This window comes from Mobula hypostoma, chromosome 2, assembly GCF_963921235.1.
Source record: "Mobula hypostoma chromosome 2, sMobHyp1.1, whole genome shotgun sequence".
Classification (NCBI taxonomy): domain Eukaryota; kingdom Metazoa; phylum Chordata; class Chondrichthyes; order Myliobatiformes; family Myliobatidae; genus Mobula; species Mobula hypostoma.
This window is the reverse complement of record NC_086098.1, coordinates 131,168,172-131,183,148: the sequence shown is the minus strand read 5'-3', so window position 1 is coordinate 131,183,148 and position 14,977 is coordinate 131,168,172. Positions and strand designations below refer to the sequence as shown.

General features: G+C 40.2%; 2 protein-coding genes across 13 annotated transcripts in view; one reads left to right on the top strand and one right to left on the bottom strand.

Annotated features, from left to right (window-relative positions):
• The window catches only part of babam2 (BRISC and BRCA1 A complex member 2), a 214,277-nt gene extending 209,462 nt beyond the window's left edge, over positions 1-4,815 (bottom strand). For 3 of the 5 annotated variants that reach the window (XM_063040662.1, XM_063040663.1, XM_063040664.1), the window contains exon 1: positions 4,663-4,815. The gene's annotated coding sequence lies outside the window, so the exon portion shown is untranslated. Of the gene's footprint in view, positions 1-4,644 lie in introns of all 5 variants that reach the window. The other 2 variants (XM_063040660.1, XM_063040661.1) reach the window with 2 other exon arrangements.
• The window catches only part of rbks (ribokinase), a 196,344-nt gene that overhangs the window by 32,351 nt on the left and 149,016 nt on the right, over positions 1-14,977 (top strand). For 3 of the 8 annotated variants that reach the window (XM_063040668.1, XM_063040671.1, XM_063040665.1), the window contains exon 1: positions 4,843-5,173. In XM_063040668.1, the coding sequence (XP_062896738.1) occupies positions 5,091-5,173 (83 nt within the window). In that variant the 5' untranslated portion in view covers positions 4,843-5,090. Of the gene's footprint in view, positions 1-2,180; positions 2,257-4,277; positions 4,368-4,834; positions 5,174-14,977 lie in introns of those variants that run through there. The other 5 variants (XM_063040667.1, XM_063040670.1, XM_063040669.1 and 2 more) reach the window with 4 other exon arrangements.

Below are 14,977 nucleotides of genomic sequence, written 5' to 3'. Positions count from 1 at the left end.
CACCATCATCAGTGTGCTTGGCACTGTCTTCCCGATTCCGGTAAGTGATATGACACTGTACATACATTACTTCTACTTTATACAGGCTGTGTATTTTTATGTGTTATTTGGTATGATTTGGCAGCTTCATAGCTTAAAGTTTACTGGAGAGTGCTTGCGCCGTGTTTTTGCCGACGGCACTTGCGCCGTGTTTCTGCTGAGAGCGCCTGCTTGAGATTTTCGCTACGAAGAACAGTGCAGGCAATGATTGTAGAGAAGTATTTCTACTTTATATAGGCTGTGTATTCATCATATCATTCCTGCTTTTACTATATGTTACTGTTATTTTAGATTTTAGGTGTTATTTGGCATGATTTGGTAGGTTATTTTTGGGTCTGCGAACGCTCACAAATTTTTCCCATATAAATTAATGGTAATTGCTTCTTCGCTTTACGACATTCTGGCTTAAGAACTGTTTCATAGGAACGCTCTACCTTCAGATGGCGGGGGGAACCTGTACAAAGAAAGTATGGCAGTGCATCTACTTTCTTAGAAGGTTGCAAAGATTCGGCATGACATCTAAAACTTTGATAAGCTTCTACTGATGTGTGGTGAGAGTATATTGACTGGGATAACTTCACTTGCTCCATCATTGGACTGTTCCTACAACCTATAGCCTCACTCACTTCCAAGGACTCTTCATCTGATGTTCTCAAACTTATTGCTTATTTATTATTATTTTGTTTTTTTTCTTTTTTTTTGTATTTGCACAGCTTGTTGTCTTTTGCACACTGGTTACCAGCACTGTTGGTGCGCTCGTTCATTGATTCTATTATCATTATTGGAATTATTGAGTATGCCCACAAGAAAATGAATCTCAGGCTTGTAAGTGGTGATGTATAGTTGCAAGAAAAAGTTTGAGAACCCTTTGCAATTTCCTGGTTTACTGCATTAATTACTCATAAAATGTGACCTAATCTTCATCTAAGTTACAATAATAGACAAACACCATCTGTCTGAACTAACAACGTACAAACAATTGTACTTTTCATGTCCTTATTGAGCACTTTGTTTAATCATTCACAGTCCGGGCTGGAAACAGTACTTGACCTCATAATCTACCTCGCTATGATCTTACACTTTGTTTACATGCAATGCACCTTTTTGGTAGCTTTTACACTTTACTGTGCATTGTTATTGTCATATTGTATCTCAATGCACTGTATGATCTGTATGATTATGAACAATATGCAAACTTCTCACACTACCTTGGTATATGAGACAAAAATAAACCAATACCAATGATTATTGGAACAGTCCCTTTGCTATTATATTTCTGATCAATAATACCATGATCACCATCTCACTATTCCATTTTATGTACATTATTTAAGTTTGCAACTATTAATAATTTTAGTACTGTACTGCTGCCACAAAAAAAACTAATTTCATAACATACTGCTCAAGTCAGTGATAATAAATCTGATTCTGGGGAGAAAAATAATTAGGGAACACAATAAAAGAAATAAAATCTACAAAAAAGATATCTAAAACTTGCATTATAATATGTTCATAATAAAATCTGCAGTATGTATATTGAGAAGATAAAGGATAAAAGAGTATACCCAACTCTGAAAGACAGGTGAAGATGTAAATATAGAAAGAAAATGCCTAACACACAAAATGCTGGAGGAACTCAGCAGGCCAGGCAGCATCCAGGAAAGAGTACAGTTGGCATTTCAGGCAGAAACCCTTCGGCAGGAAGCTTCTGAAGCTTCTAAACTTATCCATTAGAAGAAGCAGGTGTTAAAGTCCATTTATGATGGTTATGTTTATCTCTCCATCTAAATTTTACTTTTGGATTTAAAGTTGCAAATATCATTTTTAAGAAAAGGTTTCAGCCTGAAACATCAACTATGTTTTCCTAGATGCTGCCTGGCCTGCTGAGTTCCGCCAATATTTTGTGTGGGTTGCTCAGATTTCCAGCATCTGCAGATTTTCTCATTTGTAAGAAAATGCCTAACTGTACTTCATTGTTTTCATGGCAGGGGAATGGCACAGGTAGAAATCATAAAATTAAATTGAAAGGAGAAAAATTAAAGAACAAATGAGAAAGATGCGATATGTAAGGCAGCCAATTCAAAAACTGAAATCTCCTGACAAAGTGTCATCAACCTGAAATGTGGTTCCTTTTTCTACAGATGCTGTATGACCTACTGTTTCCAGCATTTGCTGCTTTTGCTTCTGAAGCTTCTAAACATCCATGAAAAGAAACAGGTGTGAAAGTCCATTTATGTTTATCTCTCCATCCATATTTTACTTTTAGATTGAAAGTTGCAAATATCATTTAATTATTTAAAAAAGGGTGGAGAAACAAGAAAATACATAATGGTCGTTCCCAGGTTATGAACACCTGACTTGTGGACAGCCCATACATATGAACAAGTGTTTAGGAGACCAGTAGGATGAATGGGGATGGATTTGCAGCTGCTGCAGGGCTGCAGGCATCGTCTACTGGGTGGGACAGGGACATTTCCTTGGGCCTTCTTTCTCCAATCCCTTTCCCCAACACTTGAGCACCAACAATCAGTGCAACCAAGATCCTACGATCTTGGAGCACTCAACATTGAAGAGACTTACTCGCTCATTGACTGAGTCAGTCAGGCCAGCTGCCAGCCCACTCTCCCCATGTCTGCTCGTTCTTCCATTACAGTTGTTTCTGTTCATTTCTGTTCACTTACAAACAGTTCAGGCTACGAAAAGTTCTCAGGAATGGAACCCTGTCATAATCTCCAGCACTGTCAAATTTAAGGCCAGTTCTGAGAAATTTGTATAACTTATTTGCGAAAACAAAGCAAAGCTATGAGCCGAAGGAAAAGGGTCAACAGCGATTTACAAATGGAATATCACATTTGTCTTAGATAGTTGATTATCTCAAGTCAGTCACTAACAGGGTGAAGAGTGAATTGCTAAGACTGCAAATGATAATATACCGTATGAAATTACAGATAAAAGTTGTAGAGTGCCCCAGTGTTATATAGCACCTGATGTACTCACTCGTACAACACTCTAGTGTTATAGGGTGACCAACCCAGGCTCACCAGTAAAGTACTATGGTGTTAAGACAGTGATACATCCATACCCACTGGTAACTGTCACGTGTTACACACTGACAGATCTGTACATGCCAGTACTGGACCCCAATGATTATATAATGACAGATCTGTGCATATCAGTCCTGGACATCTGTGTGATACCAAGAGCACTGCACGCAAGTACAGTGTTCATCAGTACAAGTTCTTTCATAGCTGTATGCATAAGTAGACGCAGGTTCAGATCTGCTCTTCAAATGCCCAGTTCAGTAAGCTCTGTCCACGATATCAACCATGTTCTAAACAGTGAAATAGAAATCAAACCCTATCCTACCATCTATAGCCCCAAAGCACTTCTCCTGATCCTCATACACTTCAGCCCATTAACACTAAAAGCAGTTCATTTTAAGGAGATGGTGTGTCCGGGGGATTTTCAGAAATTGTCATAACCTTGTTGTTGCGGTATGTGGTGTGGGAAGCAGACAAATGAGAAAGAAACAGATCTTGCAGGTCATCTGTTGTATACCACAATACGAATAGAAGTCCATGACAGTAGAAAGCCAATTTTTTACAAATCACAAGGTGGAATTCTTCTCATCTCTCATGTTTAAAAATATGCAAATTTAATGCTTCCTGACAAAGTTAGTCATCAACTTTGCCTGAAAACTAGATTTTGAAGGGGGGATATTTCACTTGATGGGGCAGATGTTGAGTAAGTTTATATGACATTGTGTACCTGGATTCTCAAAAGCTCTTTTTCAAGAAGAGTTAGCACTAATAAAAAGTACAACTACAGAGAGAGTCAAAATGAGAATGAAAGGGAGATTTGTTAAGTGCTGAGGAGACTAAATCTGTTCCAAGCCTGCATCTCTGCTACCAAGTTAACCCAAATAATTAAAATCTGTGTCGTTTGGCCCCATGGTTACATTGTTGAAATTACTGTAACTATACGAGACTACTAATTTCATTAGGATAGTTGATTTTTTGAGCTTTTCATGTCAAAACAGTTATATTCATTCATACTAATAGGTATTGGGTCTGCATGCAACTTAATACTAAGGGAAAATCACACGTGTATGCAAGTTTGGATTTTAAAATATGTATGATAAAAATCACCCTGAGAGCCACAGAGGAAGAACTCTCTGACCTTTTCTCAGTGTTCGTCAGTCTGAAACCTAAATACAGCTCTGAATGTTCGGCAGAGCTCTGCACCTGCGTCACTTCTGATACAACTGAGAAGTCACCCCAGGATAGCTGCGCCCTCCTCCTCCGGACTAACATGCAGGAAATAGCACGGTTTGTAAACAAGTGAATTGTTTAAACTCGTGCAGGACCAAAACTACGACTAAATGCAATGCCATTGTTGAATACACCGCTTCTTTTTAATTAAATGCAGCCATCTAAGACAAAAAATGCTGTGGTTGAATACGATGGAGCAATGATTATTAGCCAAGACAATTTAACGGGGTTGTAAGTGGGCCCTACAGCAGGAAGGGTTTGCAATGATTTATGTTTTGCGCGCACACACATTTATATATATATATATCTAGATACACAGCACAGCACACCATACCCCCGACGAGGCGAATACCTGCTTGAGGCCTCCCGGCGAATCCCATCAATTTGCGGCGTCAATTGACGCCAGCTTCGGCCGCCAATTCGCACTCACCCGCCCACTCGGCTCGTGCTCTTCCCGACGGCTCCACCACGCCGAGCCGGCGGCGCATGCGCACGTCCTCCACCCTCCTTGCTGGCCCGACCATTTGCCTGACAACTTCTGTAGATTCTAGCGGACTAGTAATCCTATTTTTTCCCTTCGAAAAGCGGTCCATTCCTGTTTCGTTCTTCCTCCCTCCTCCTAGGAGATATGTCTTAAAGCATCATATTTCTCAAAGTAATGCAGTCAACTGGGTTTGGGGTCTTACAGCGGTCCTGTTCGCACGGACCTGGACTTTGCTGCTGTTGTTGCTAAACAAAACGGTTTTTTGCCACTTCTTTTAAAAGTAGAATTTCCAAAACATGTCAGTCCCAGCAAACCCTCTCTCTACCACTGCGGTGTATGATGTAGTGGTTGTAGGATCCTGTATGACTGATTTGGTCAGGTTAGTGTACGCATTGATATTTCAGAGATATCTCTGTGAGTACGTTTATTGAAACACATTGTTATAGGTGCTGGAATTAAATATTTGATTTTGCTGAAAGATTTCTCAGTGTAATAAGTTGAAACTGGTTTAACTATTTAGTCATATATATCCTTTTGGCAAAAGATAATTGATGCGTAAGTTTATTAGAATGACATGTATGCCCAGAGTGTAAATGCTATGAAAATTAGCTTTTGGCAGCAATAACACTGTACTTGTTGTGCCAATAGATTATGTTCCCAGAGGTTACTTGCTGAAGAGAGGGTATTTATTTTTAATCTGCGTAAGTACTTGTAAAGTAAGTCCAACCACAAACGAGAAAGTCTGCAGATACTAGAAATCCAGAGCAGCACACGCAAAACGCTGGAGGAACTCAGCAGGTCAGGCAGCATCTGTGACCTATCACCTTTCAAATAGCGTCTTTCCGCTCCTTCACCTTTCTATTCTGGCATCGCCCCCACTCCTCATTCCTGGAGAAAGGTCGAAGTGTCAACTGTTCTTTTCCATAGATGCCACCTCCAGCATTTTGTGTGTGTCCCTTTAAAGTAAGGCTATCCCAGTTCGAGAAGAATTTGTGGGAAAGTAAACATTGTGTGCATGTCTAGGCTACCTCACCCTTTTATCTGTATAATTGGAGTCTTTTAAGTTTTGTACTCGCTCCTTAGGCTATATTCCTTTGATATGCTATACACTAGTTTATGGTAGGAGGGTGTTACCTATTGTCACTGTTGTGACCATATTCACCAGTAATGAATTGTTCAGCCCAACAGCCCTGGTGTACAAAGGAATAGAATCTGAGGGGCTATCATCTTGAACATTTCCCATACCAAAATATGCATCTTAATGTATTTTATTTTCTCCAATATATTTCCAATAGTGAAATATCAATTTAGTATGTTCCATTCATTACATGTGCTTCAAATAGTCCTTAAGTATTTTACTTCAAATTGTAGTTATGAGAATGTGTTCTTGGATCTTGCCCATTTATTCATTTGCTATTTGGCATTTTCCTTCTGCATGTGTTGTGTAACTTTAGAGGTAAGTGCAGGGGTGGCAGGCTTTACAGTACAGGCAATCGGGGTTCAATTCCCTCCCACTGCTGCCTATAAGAAGTTGTACATTCTCCCTAGAATGTGTTGGTTTCCTCTGGGTGCTCAAGTTTATTCCCACAGTCCAAGACCTAACAGTTGGTAAATTAAACAAGTCATTATAAGTTGTCCTATGATTAGGCTAGGATTAATTTGGGGGGGGGGGGATTGCTGAGCAGCTTGGCTTGAAGGGCCAGAAGAAAAACAAATAAGAACATAAGGAAGAGCATTTGATTCCTCCTATTTTTCTCCAATTCTCTGAGATCATAACTGATAATTTACTTTAGTGCCATCTTCTTACATAACTCCATATTCCCTTGATGCCCGTTAAATGCAAAAATAAATAGAAGTCCGTGTGTTTATGAAGATTGAGTTGTTTTGGAAGGACAAACTGACTGTGGATTCTATGGCTTCGCTGCTGCCTGGTGAAAATAAATTGGAAGTCCCTTAATGAATCCTGTTGAGTGTGGTTTAATTTTTTTTTCAAGTTTTGCTTGTGAGCAAGCTGGGAGGTATAAACGTCCATGGCATTTGTGGGTGTCCTAAGGAGGTTGCTTTTAAATCATAAGTTCATTGACCTGCCTGCCCGATGGTGGCAGTAGTAGTTTTGAAGGCCCAAGATTACTTTGAATTTTTGGGTGTACAATATCTTTGTGCGGTTAAACTGATCTTAATTCAGCTACTTGATTTACATTGTTTCTTGGTACAGGAATAAGTTAGTGAACACACTAGGGGATATATTGGAAGAGCAAGGGAGGTGTTTTCAGTCTAAAGCTAGATATCACAAACTGATTGTTTAGATAGGAATACTCTTTGTGAAGGAACTAACTTTCGTAGTTAAATTGAAAGTTGGTCACCATCCTTAATTTAGAAGATTATGGATACAGAGTGGAGTGTAGGTATGCACTTAATATCTGGAAGAAAAAGATCCTCTATAAAGCCACCCCTAAAGCACCGTAGCACCAAGCTGACTCCAAACAGAAAGGATTCATCACAGGACTTTGGGAAATGTGGACCACTTTCTATTATATTTAGGCACTTTGAATGATTGAATGTTCTCATTGATGAAATTTATCACTGTTTTGAATACACCAGTACAGTCTTCAGTTGTATAAAGAAATGGATATATGAAGATCAAGACCCAGCACAAACCTGGTGATACATCTGGGCGGTAGAGATCCATGATTCTGAAATTGGGACTAGCTACTGCAGGCATCTCAAGGCACTGAAAATGTATCACTAATTCCTTCTCTGCAATATGCTCCAAATTCACTGAAGGGGCAAACACTCATGTCTCCCCGAAGGCCATTATCACCAGTGATGAGGTCCTATTTGGCTTCATTGAAGGAGGCATTATATTTGTATTAAGACCATAAGGTATAGTAACAGAAGTAGGTCATTCGAACCATCAAGTCTGCTCCGCTATTCAATCATGGGCTGACCAATTCTTCCAGTCATCCCCACTCCCCTGCCTTGTCCCCATACCCTTTGATGCCCTGGCTAGTCAGGAACCTATCTATCTCTGCCTTAAATACACCCAATGACTTGGCCTCCACAGGCATTTGTTGCAAGAAATTCCACAGATATACCACCCTCTGACTAAAGTATTCCCAGCACCAGACTCTGAAAATAGTCACTATTCCAGCTTTTTGTGGGAAGCCATTCTCGGATGGCTTCGGGTAAATGCAACATCTCCATTGACTCCTGGGAATCTCTTGCCCTTGATTCCCCAAAGAGGCAAAGGAGCATTGAGGATGGTACTTAAAATCTAAACGCTATGCGTAAAGAACATACCTTGTGCCTTGCATAAGTGGCAGATGGAGGAGTCCAACTTATAGTGCCTATAAAAATCATTCACACCCCCACCCCCTGGAAATTTTCATATTTTATTGTTTTACAACATTGAATCACAGTGAATTTAATTTGTAACAGAAAAAGACTCTTTCTGTCAAAGTGAAAACCAATCACTGCAAAGTGATCTAAATTAATTAAAAATATAAAACACAAAATAACTGATTGCTTAAGTATTCATCCCCTTTAATATGACACATCAAAACATTACTGTTACAGCCAATTGGTTTTAGAAATCACTTAATTAGTTAAACACAGACCTGCTTTTGGAGACCTGTGTGCAGGCAAGGTGTTTCAATTGAACGTAATATAAATATACCTGTATCTGGAACGTCCAACTGCTAGTGAGTCAGTATCCTCGCAAAAACACACCATGAAGACAAAAGAACACTTCAAGCAACTCAGCAGAAAGGTTATTGAAAAGCACATGTCAGGAGATGGATAGAAGAAAATTTCCAAGTCACTGAATATCCCTTGGAGTACAGTTAAGTCAGTCATCAAGAAATGGAAAGAATATGGCACAGCTGTAAATCTGCTGAGAGCAGGCCATTTCAAAAACTGAGTGACCTTGCAAGAAGGGGACAAGTGAGGGAGGCCACCAAGAGGCCTATGACAACTCTGGAGGAGTTGCACGCATCAGTGGCTGAGATGGGAGAGACTGCACATACAATTGTTGCTTGGCTGCTTCACCAGTCACGGTGTTTTAGGAGAGTGGCAAAGAGAAAGCCACTGTTGGAAAATGCACATGAAATCTTGGCTAGCATTTGCCAGAAGGCATGTGGGAGACTCTGGAGGCAGCTGGAGGAAGGTTCTATGGTCTGATGAAACCAAAATTGAGTTATTTGGCCATCAGACTAAACACTATATATGGTGTAAGCCAAACACTACACATCATCAAAAACACAATCCCTGCTGTGAATTATGGTGGTGGCTGCATCATGCTGTGGGGATACTTCACTGGTGCAGGCCCTGGAAGACTTGTGAAGGTAGAGGGTAAAATAAATGCAGCAAAATACAGGAAAATCCTAGAGGAAAGCCTGATGCAGTCTACAAGAATTCTGTGACTTTGGAGAAGATTTGTTTTCTAGCCAGGCAATGACCCCGAGCATATAGCCAAAGCTACACAGGAATGGGTTAAAAACAACAAAGTTAATGTCTTGGAGTGGCCAAGTCAGAGTCCAGATCTCATTTCAACTGAGAATTTGTAGCTAGGCTTGAAAAGGGCTGCTCAGTCATGATCCCCATGCAAATTGACAGAGCTTGATTAGTTTTGTAAGGAAGAATGGGGAAAAATTGCAGTCCAGAATTATAAAGCTGATAGAGACCTATCCACACAGACTCAAGGCTGTAATTGCTGCCAAAGGTACATCTACTAAATACTGACTTAAAGGGGTGAATACTTATGCAATCAATTATTTTGTATTTACTAGAATGTTACCTGGGTTTCATCTCCTAAGTTACAGAGAAAGGTTGAACAAGTTGGTCTTTATTCTTTGGAGCATAGGAGGTTGAGGGGGGGACAATAAAGGTATTTAAAATTATGAGGGGGATAGATAAAGTTGACATGGATAGGCTTTTTCCATTGAGAGTGGGGGAGATTCAAACAAGAGGACATGGGTTGAGAGTTAAAAGGCAAAAGTTTAGGGGTAACATGAGGGGGAACTTCTTTACTCAGAGAGTGGTAGCTGTGTGGAACGAGCTTCCAGCAGAAGTTGTTGAGGCAGGTTCGATGTTGTCATTTAAAGTTAAATTGGATAGATATATGGACAAGAAAGGAATGGAGGGTTATGAGCTGAGTGCAGGTCGGTGGGACTAGATGAGAGTAAGAGTTTGGCATGGACTAGAAGGGCCGAGATGGCTTGTTTCCGTGCTGTAATTGTTATATGGTTATATATTTAATAATTGTAATTCATTTCAATCATTTTGTAGAGATCTGTTTGCACATTAATCAACAGAAAAAGATTCTTTGGTATCAGTGTCAAAAAAGGCAAATTAAATCCACTGTGATTTAATGTTGTAAAACAATGAAACATGAAAACTTCCAAGGGGGTGAATATTCTTTATAGGCACGGTATAACCTTCTTGCCTACCTGTCCTATTGGCCTCCTCCTTCCATATTTGTGGAAAATTCTGTATGCTCATTTATCTCATTAATCAGCTCAGTCCACAGAACTGCAAAGTAACCTATTCCCATTCTATTGGGCTTCCTAAGAGAGGAAAACAGCTATAAAACATAGAAACTGATTCCTTGGCCCAACTATTCAGTGCCAATCAAGTTGCCTATATTTCTCTCTAAACATTTTCTATCCATGTAACTGTTCAAATGCCTTTTAAATATCGTTAACTGTACTTGCCTCTACCACTTCCTCTGGCAACTCCTTTTGTATACAAAATCAAAGTTGAGTTTATTATCATATGCATAAGTACATACATGCACAGATGCTTCACAGGCACATAGCATCAGATATACAACATTCACAAGAAATATATATATTAAATATACTATATACACAAAAACACAATTAGAACAAAGTGCATTTCAGTGCAATGTGGTCACAGAGTTGCTGCACTGTGGTAATGATTGAGGTTGTGCAGGTTCATCCAAGATCCATATGGTTGAAGGAAAGTAGCAGTTCTTGAACCTGGTAGTATGGCACATCAGGCTTCAATACTTTCTGCTTGATGGGTAACTGGGAGAAGATGACATGGCCCAGATGGTGGGGACTTTTGATGCTATATGTTGCTGCCTTGAGGTTGCCTCATGTAGATAATTCCATTAGTGGCAAAGGATGTGCCCATGATGTATTAGGCTGAATTCACTACGCTCTCAGGCTTCTTACATTCCAGATTGCTGTACTAGGCCATGATGCAATTAGTCAGGATATTTTCAATAGCATGCAAGAAGAAGTTTGTCAGATGTTTGGTGATGTGGAATGTTGTTAATCTTCTTAGAAAGTAAAGAAGCTGGCACGCCTTCCTTGCGCTGGTTCAGGACAGGTCATCTGATATGTTAATGTCCAGGAATTTAAAGCTGCCGACCCTCCTGCCATTCCACCAATGTAGACTGTGATATTCACACCCTCTTTCCCCTTCTTGCAGTCAACAGTCAGCTCTTTAATTTTACTGACATTGGGTGAGAGGTTGTTGCTTAACCACGTGTCTTTATCAACTATGATTTGTATATGGCATTGGAGCTGTGCTGAGCCACGTGTGTGTAGGGAGTAGAGAAGCAGGCTAAGGATTCAGCCTTAAGGTGCACCTATGTTAACTTCCAGCTGGGAGGAGATGTTGTTACCAGTTCTCACTAAATAAGGTCTACGGATAAGAATGTCAATGATCCAATTGCTGAGGGAGGTTCAAAGGTCAAGGCCTAGAAGCTTGATGATGTTTGGATAGGATGATTGTATTGAATGCTGAGTTGTAGTCAATGGATCTACGTTTGTGTATCTGAGAGGTTCCTAACCTGGGATCCATGTACCCCTCGTTTCATGGTAAAGGTCCATGGCATAAAAAAGGTTGGGAGCTCCTGGTGTATCTGTTGTCCAGAGCAGAGTGAAGAGCCAGATAAATCTCATCTGCTGTTGACCTGGTGTGCATGTAGGCAAATTGAGGTGGATCCAGAATCATCTTTGAGACAGGCTGACTCATGCCAGAACCAGCCCACCACCCTATCATGGAAAAGGTTGCCCCTTAGGTCCTTTTAAAACTTTCTCCCTCTCACTGTAAGCCTATCCTCTCTAGTTTTGGGTTTCACTACCCTTGAGAAAGACTTTGACTATTTATCTTATCTATGCCCCTCATGATTTTAGAAGCATCTATAAAGTCACCTCTCAGCTTCCAACACAGCAGGAAAATAAGTCCCAGACTATCTAGCCAATCCTTATAACCTAAACCCCCAGTCCTGTAAACATCCTCATAAATCTTCTTTAGTGTCCGATCCTCCTGCCTAAATTTACAGGATGTCTAAATTTATCTTTGTGCTTTTTGTAATATTTCTGCAAGCATAACAAAGTTAAGAAGGAAATAGCCTTTTGGAGATAATGTAGGATGGCATTGTAATGAAACAATTATTACAGCTAAGTAAGAGTCCTAAATACCCAAATGCAATCCTAATCTCTGGTGTTGTACGTGGAGTTTTCATGTTCTTTCTATGACTGCTTGGATTTATTCCAGGTGGTTTGCTTTCTCCAACATCCCAAAACCATGCTGGTACATCATTTGATTCGTGTTTGGTATTTGATGTTCTTGTTGTTGTTTGCATGGTTTGTTTTCTTGCGTATGGAGTGGGTTGATGGTCTTTGACAGCTTCCATGGTTTTCTTTGATTTGTTGCTCTCTGTAGAAGACGAATCTCAGAGTTGTATACTGCATACACACTTTGATAATAAATGTACCTTGAACCTTGAAATGCTATGAAACGTAATGAAGAGTACTGGATCTAAGTGTTAACTTTTTCTGTTTCCACAGATGCTACCTAACCTTTATGTTTACAGCATTTTCTGATTTTTAATCTGTTTTCTGTAATCTAATTTTCATTGACTGTAAGTACCTCTTTGTATAGAGATAGCAAAAAGAATCAAAGGAAAATTTTGGGGTATGTGAGAAAATAAGCTGAGGTACAAGGGAATGAGGGAAGGAGGTAATAGGCAATAGGACTTATATTATAGGCATCCGTTAGTCTCATGAGACCATGGATTTGTGCCTTGGAAGGTTTCCAGGGCGCAGGCCTGGGAAAAGTTGTATGAAAGACCGGCAGTTGCCCATGCTGCAAGTCTCCCCTCTCCACGCCACTGATGTTGTCCAAGGGAAGGGCACTAGGGCTGATACAGCTTGGCACCGGTGTTGTCGCAGAGCAATGTGTGGTTAAGTGCCTTGCTCAAGGACACAGCACGCTGCCTCAGCTGAGGCTTGAACTAGCAACCTTCAGATCACTAGACTGACACCTTAACCACTTGGCCACGCGCCAACACAGGCAGTAGGACTACAGTCAGGCACACCTATGAAGGGGAATAAGCATTCGACATGTTGGCCTGAGACTGCTCATTAAGACTGAAGTATCAACTGATTATTCCCTTCCATAGATGCTATGTGACTTGCTGGAGTTCTTCCAACATTTTGTGTGCATTGCTGTACGTTATCAGCACCTGCAGAATCTCATGTTTTTTGCAGGTGCTCGAAATCTATGGGATTAGTCTGCTTGGAGCCAGCATGTACTTCATGGCTTCTTGTGATATAATTAGTAAATTAGGTTATCATTATTCTGATCTACATGTAGCGGCCACTTTATTAGTGCGTGAGGTACCTAATAGAGTGGCCACTAAATATTATCGTATGTTCATGATCTTTTACTGGTGTAGCCCATCTACTTCAAGGTTCAATGTGTTGTGCATTCAGAGGTGCTCTTTTGCACACCTGTTGTGACATGCTTATTTGAGTTGCAGTTACCTTCCTGTCAGTTTGAACCAGTCTGACCCTTCTTCTATGATTTCGCTCATTAACAAGGCATTCATGGCCACAGAAATGCTGCACATCAGTTTTTTTTTTGTTTCTCACATGACTGGCTAATCAGATATTTGTATTAATGAGCAGGTGTACAGGCGTACCTAATAAAATGGCCAATGTGTGTATTTAATCTTTTATGTATTGCATGTGATCTTTAAATTCTTTATTTTATGCTCAAGGAATATTTGACTTTGAAATTATGTTTGTTCTTTCAATTCAACTTCAGGTGCCTCTGAAACTAAATTAGCATAGTTTACCTCAGTGCTTTGATAGAGACTGCCGTGGGTTCTGCACTTTACCATTTGCTATTCTTAAGCAATCAATCACCTCTATTCTTTAGCCTTATGACATTACAAATTCTACAAACTGTGTCATCTAACATAGGAAGTTTTTCATTCATTACATTTGTGATGATGCTGGGACAATGTGTGATGAGAATTTCACCTGCTTGCTCTTGCAGTTCCTGTGGATTGGTGCCCCACAGAGCACATGTTATGTAGGGCGGCACTGTAGTGTAGTGGTTTGCGCGTTGCTTTACAGCACCAGCAATCACTGATCAGGGTTCAATTCCCACTGCTTGCTGGAAGGAGTTTGTATATTGTCATGGGTTTCTTCCAGGTGCTCTGCTTTTCTCCTACATTCCAAAGATGCACAGTTAGGGTTGGTGAATTATGAGCATGCTATGTTGGCTGCCCAGCACGATCTTTGCTGAATTAATTTGACACAAACGATGCATTTCACTGTATGTTTTGATGTTTCGATGTACATGCAACAAATAAAGCTAATCTGTCTTTAAAATATGCACCTTCAAATAACCACTGTTAGAGAACTGATGGCGATAAATAACTCCACATAATAATTTAACTAAAATTGCTTACACTAAGTACGTTATTTTCCTTAATTTTTAAATCATACCAAACTGGGTTAAATTCCAAATATCGTAAGGTGAGCCACTAGTTAGTGTGACCAGCAATAACAGGATGTTAACGTAGAAACATAGAACGTAGAAAACCTACAGCACAACACCGGACCTTCGGCCCACAAAGCTGTGCCGAACATGTCCTTACCTTAAAACTACCTAGGTTTACTCATAGCCCTCTATTTTTCTAAGCTCCATGTACCTATCCAGGAGTCACTTAAGAGACCCTGTCGTTTCCACCTCCATCACTCTGGCAGCCTATTCCACGCACTCACCACTCTCTGCATAAAAAAAACTTACCCCTGACATCTCCTCTGTACCTACTTCCAAACACCTTCAAACTATGCCCTCTTGGGCTAGCCATTTCAGCCCTGGGAAAAAGCCTCTGACTATACACCAGTCTTTG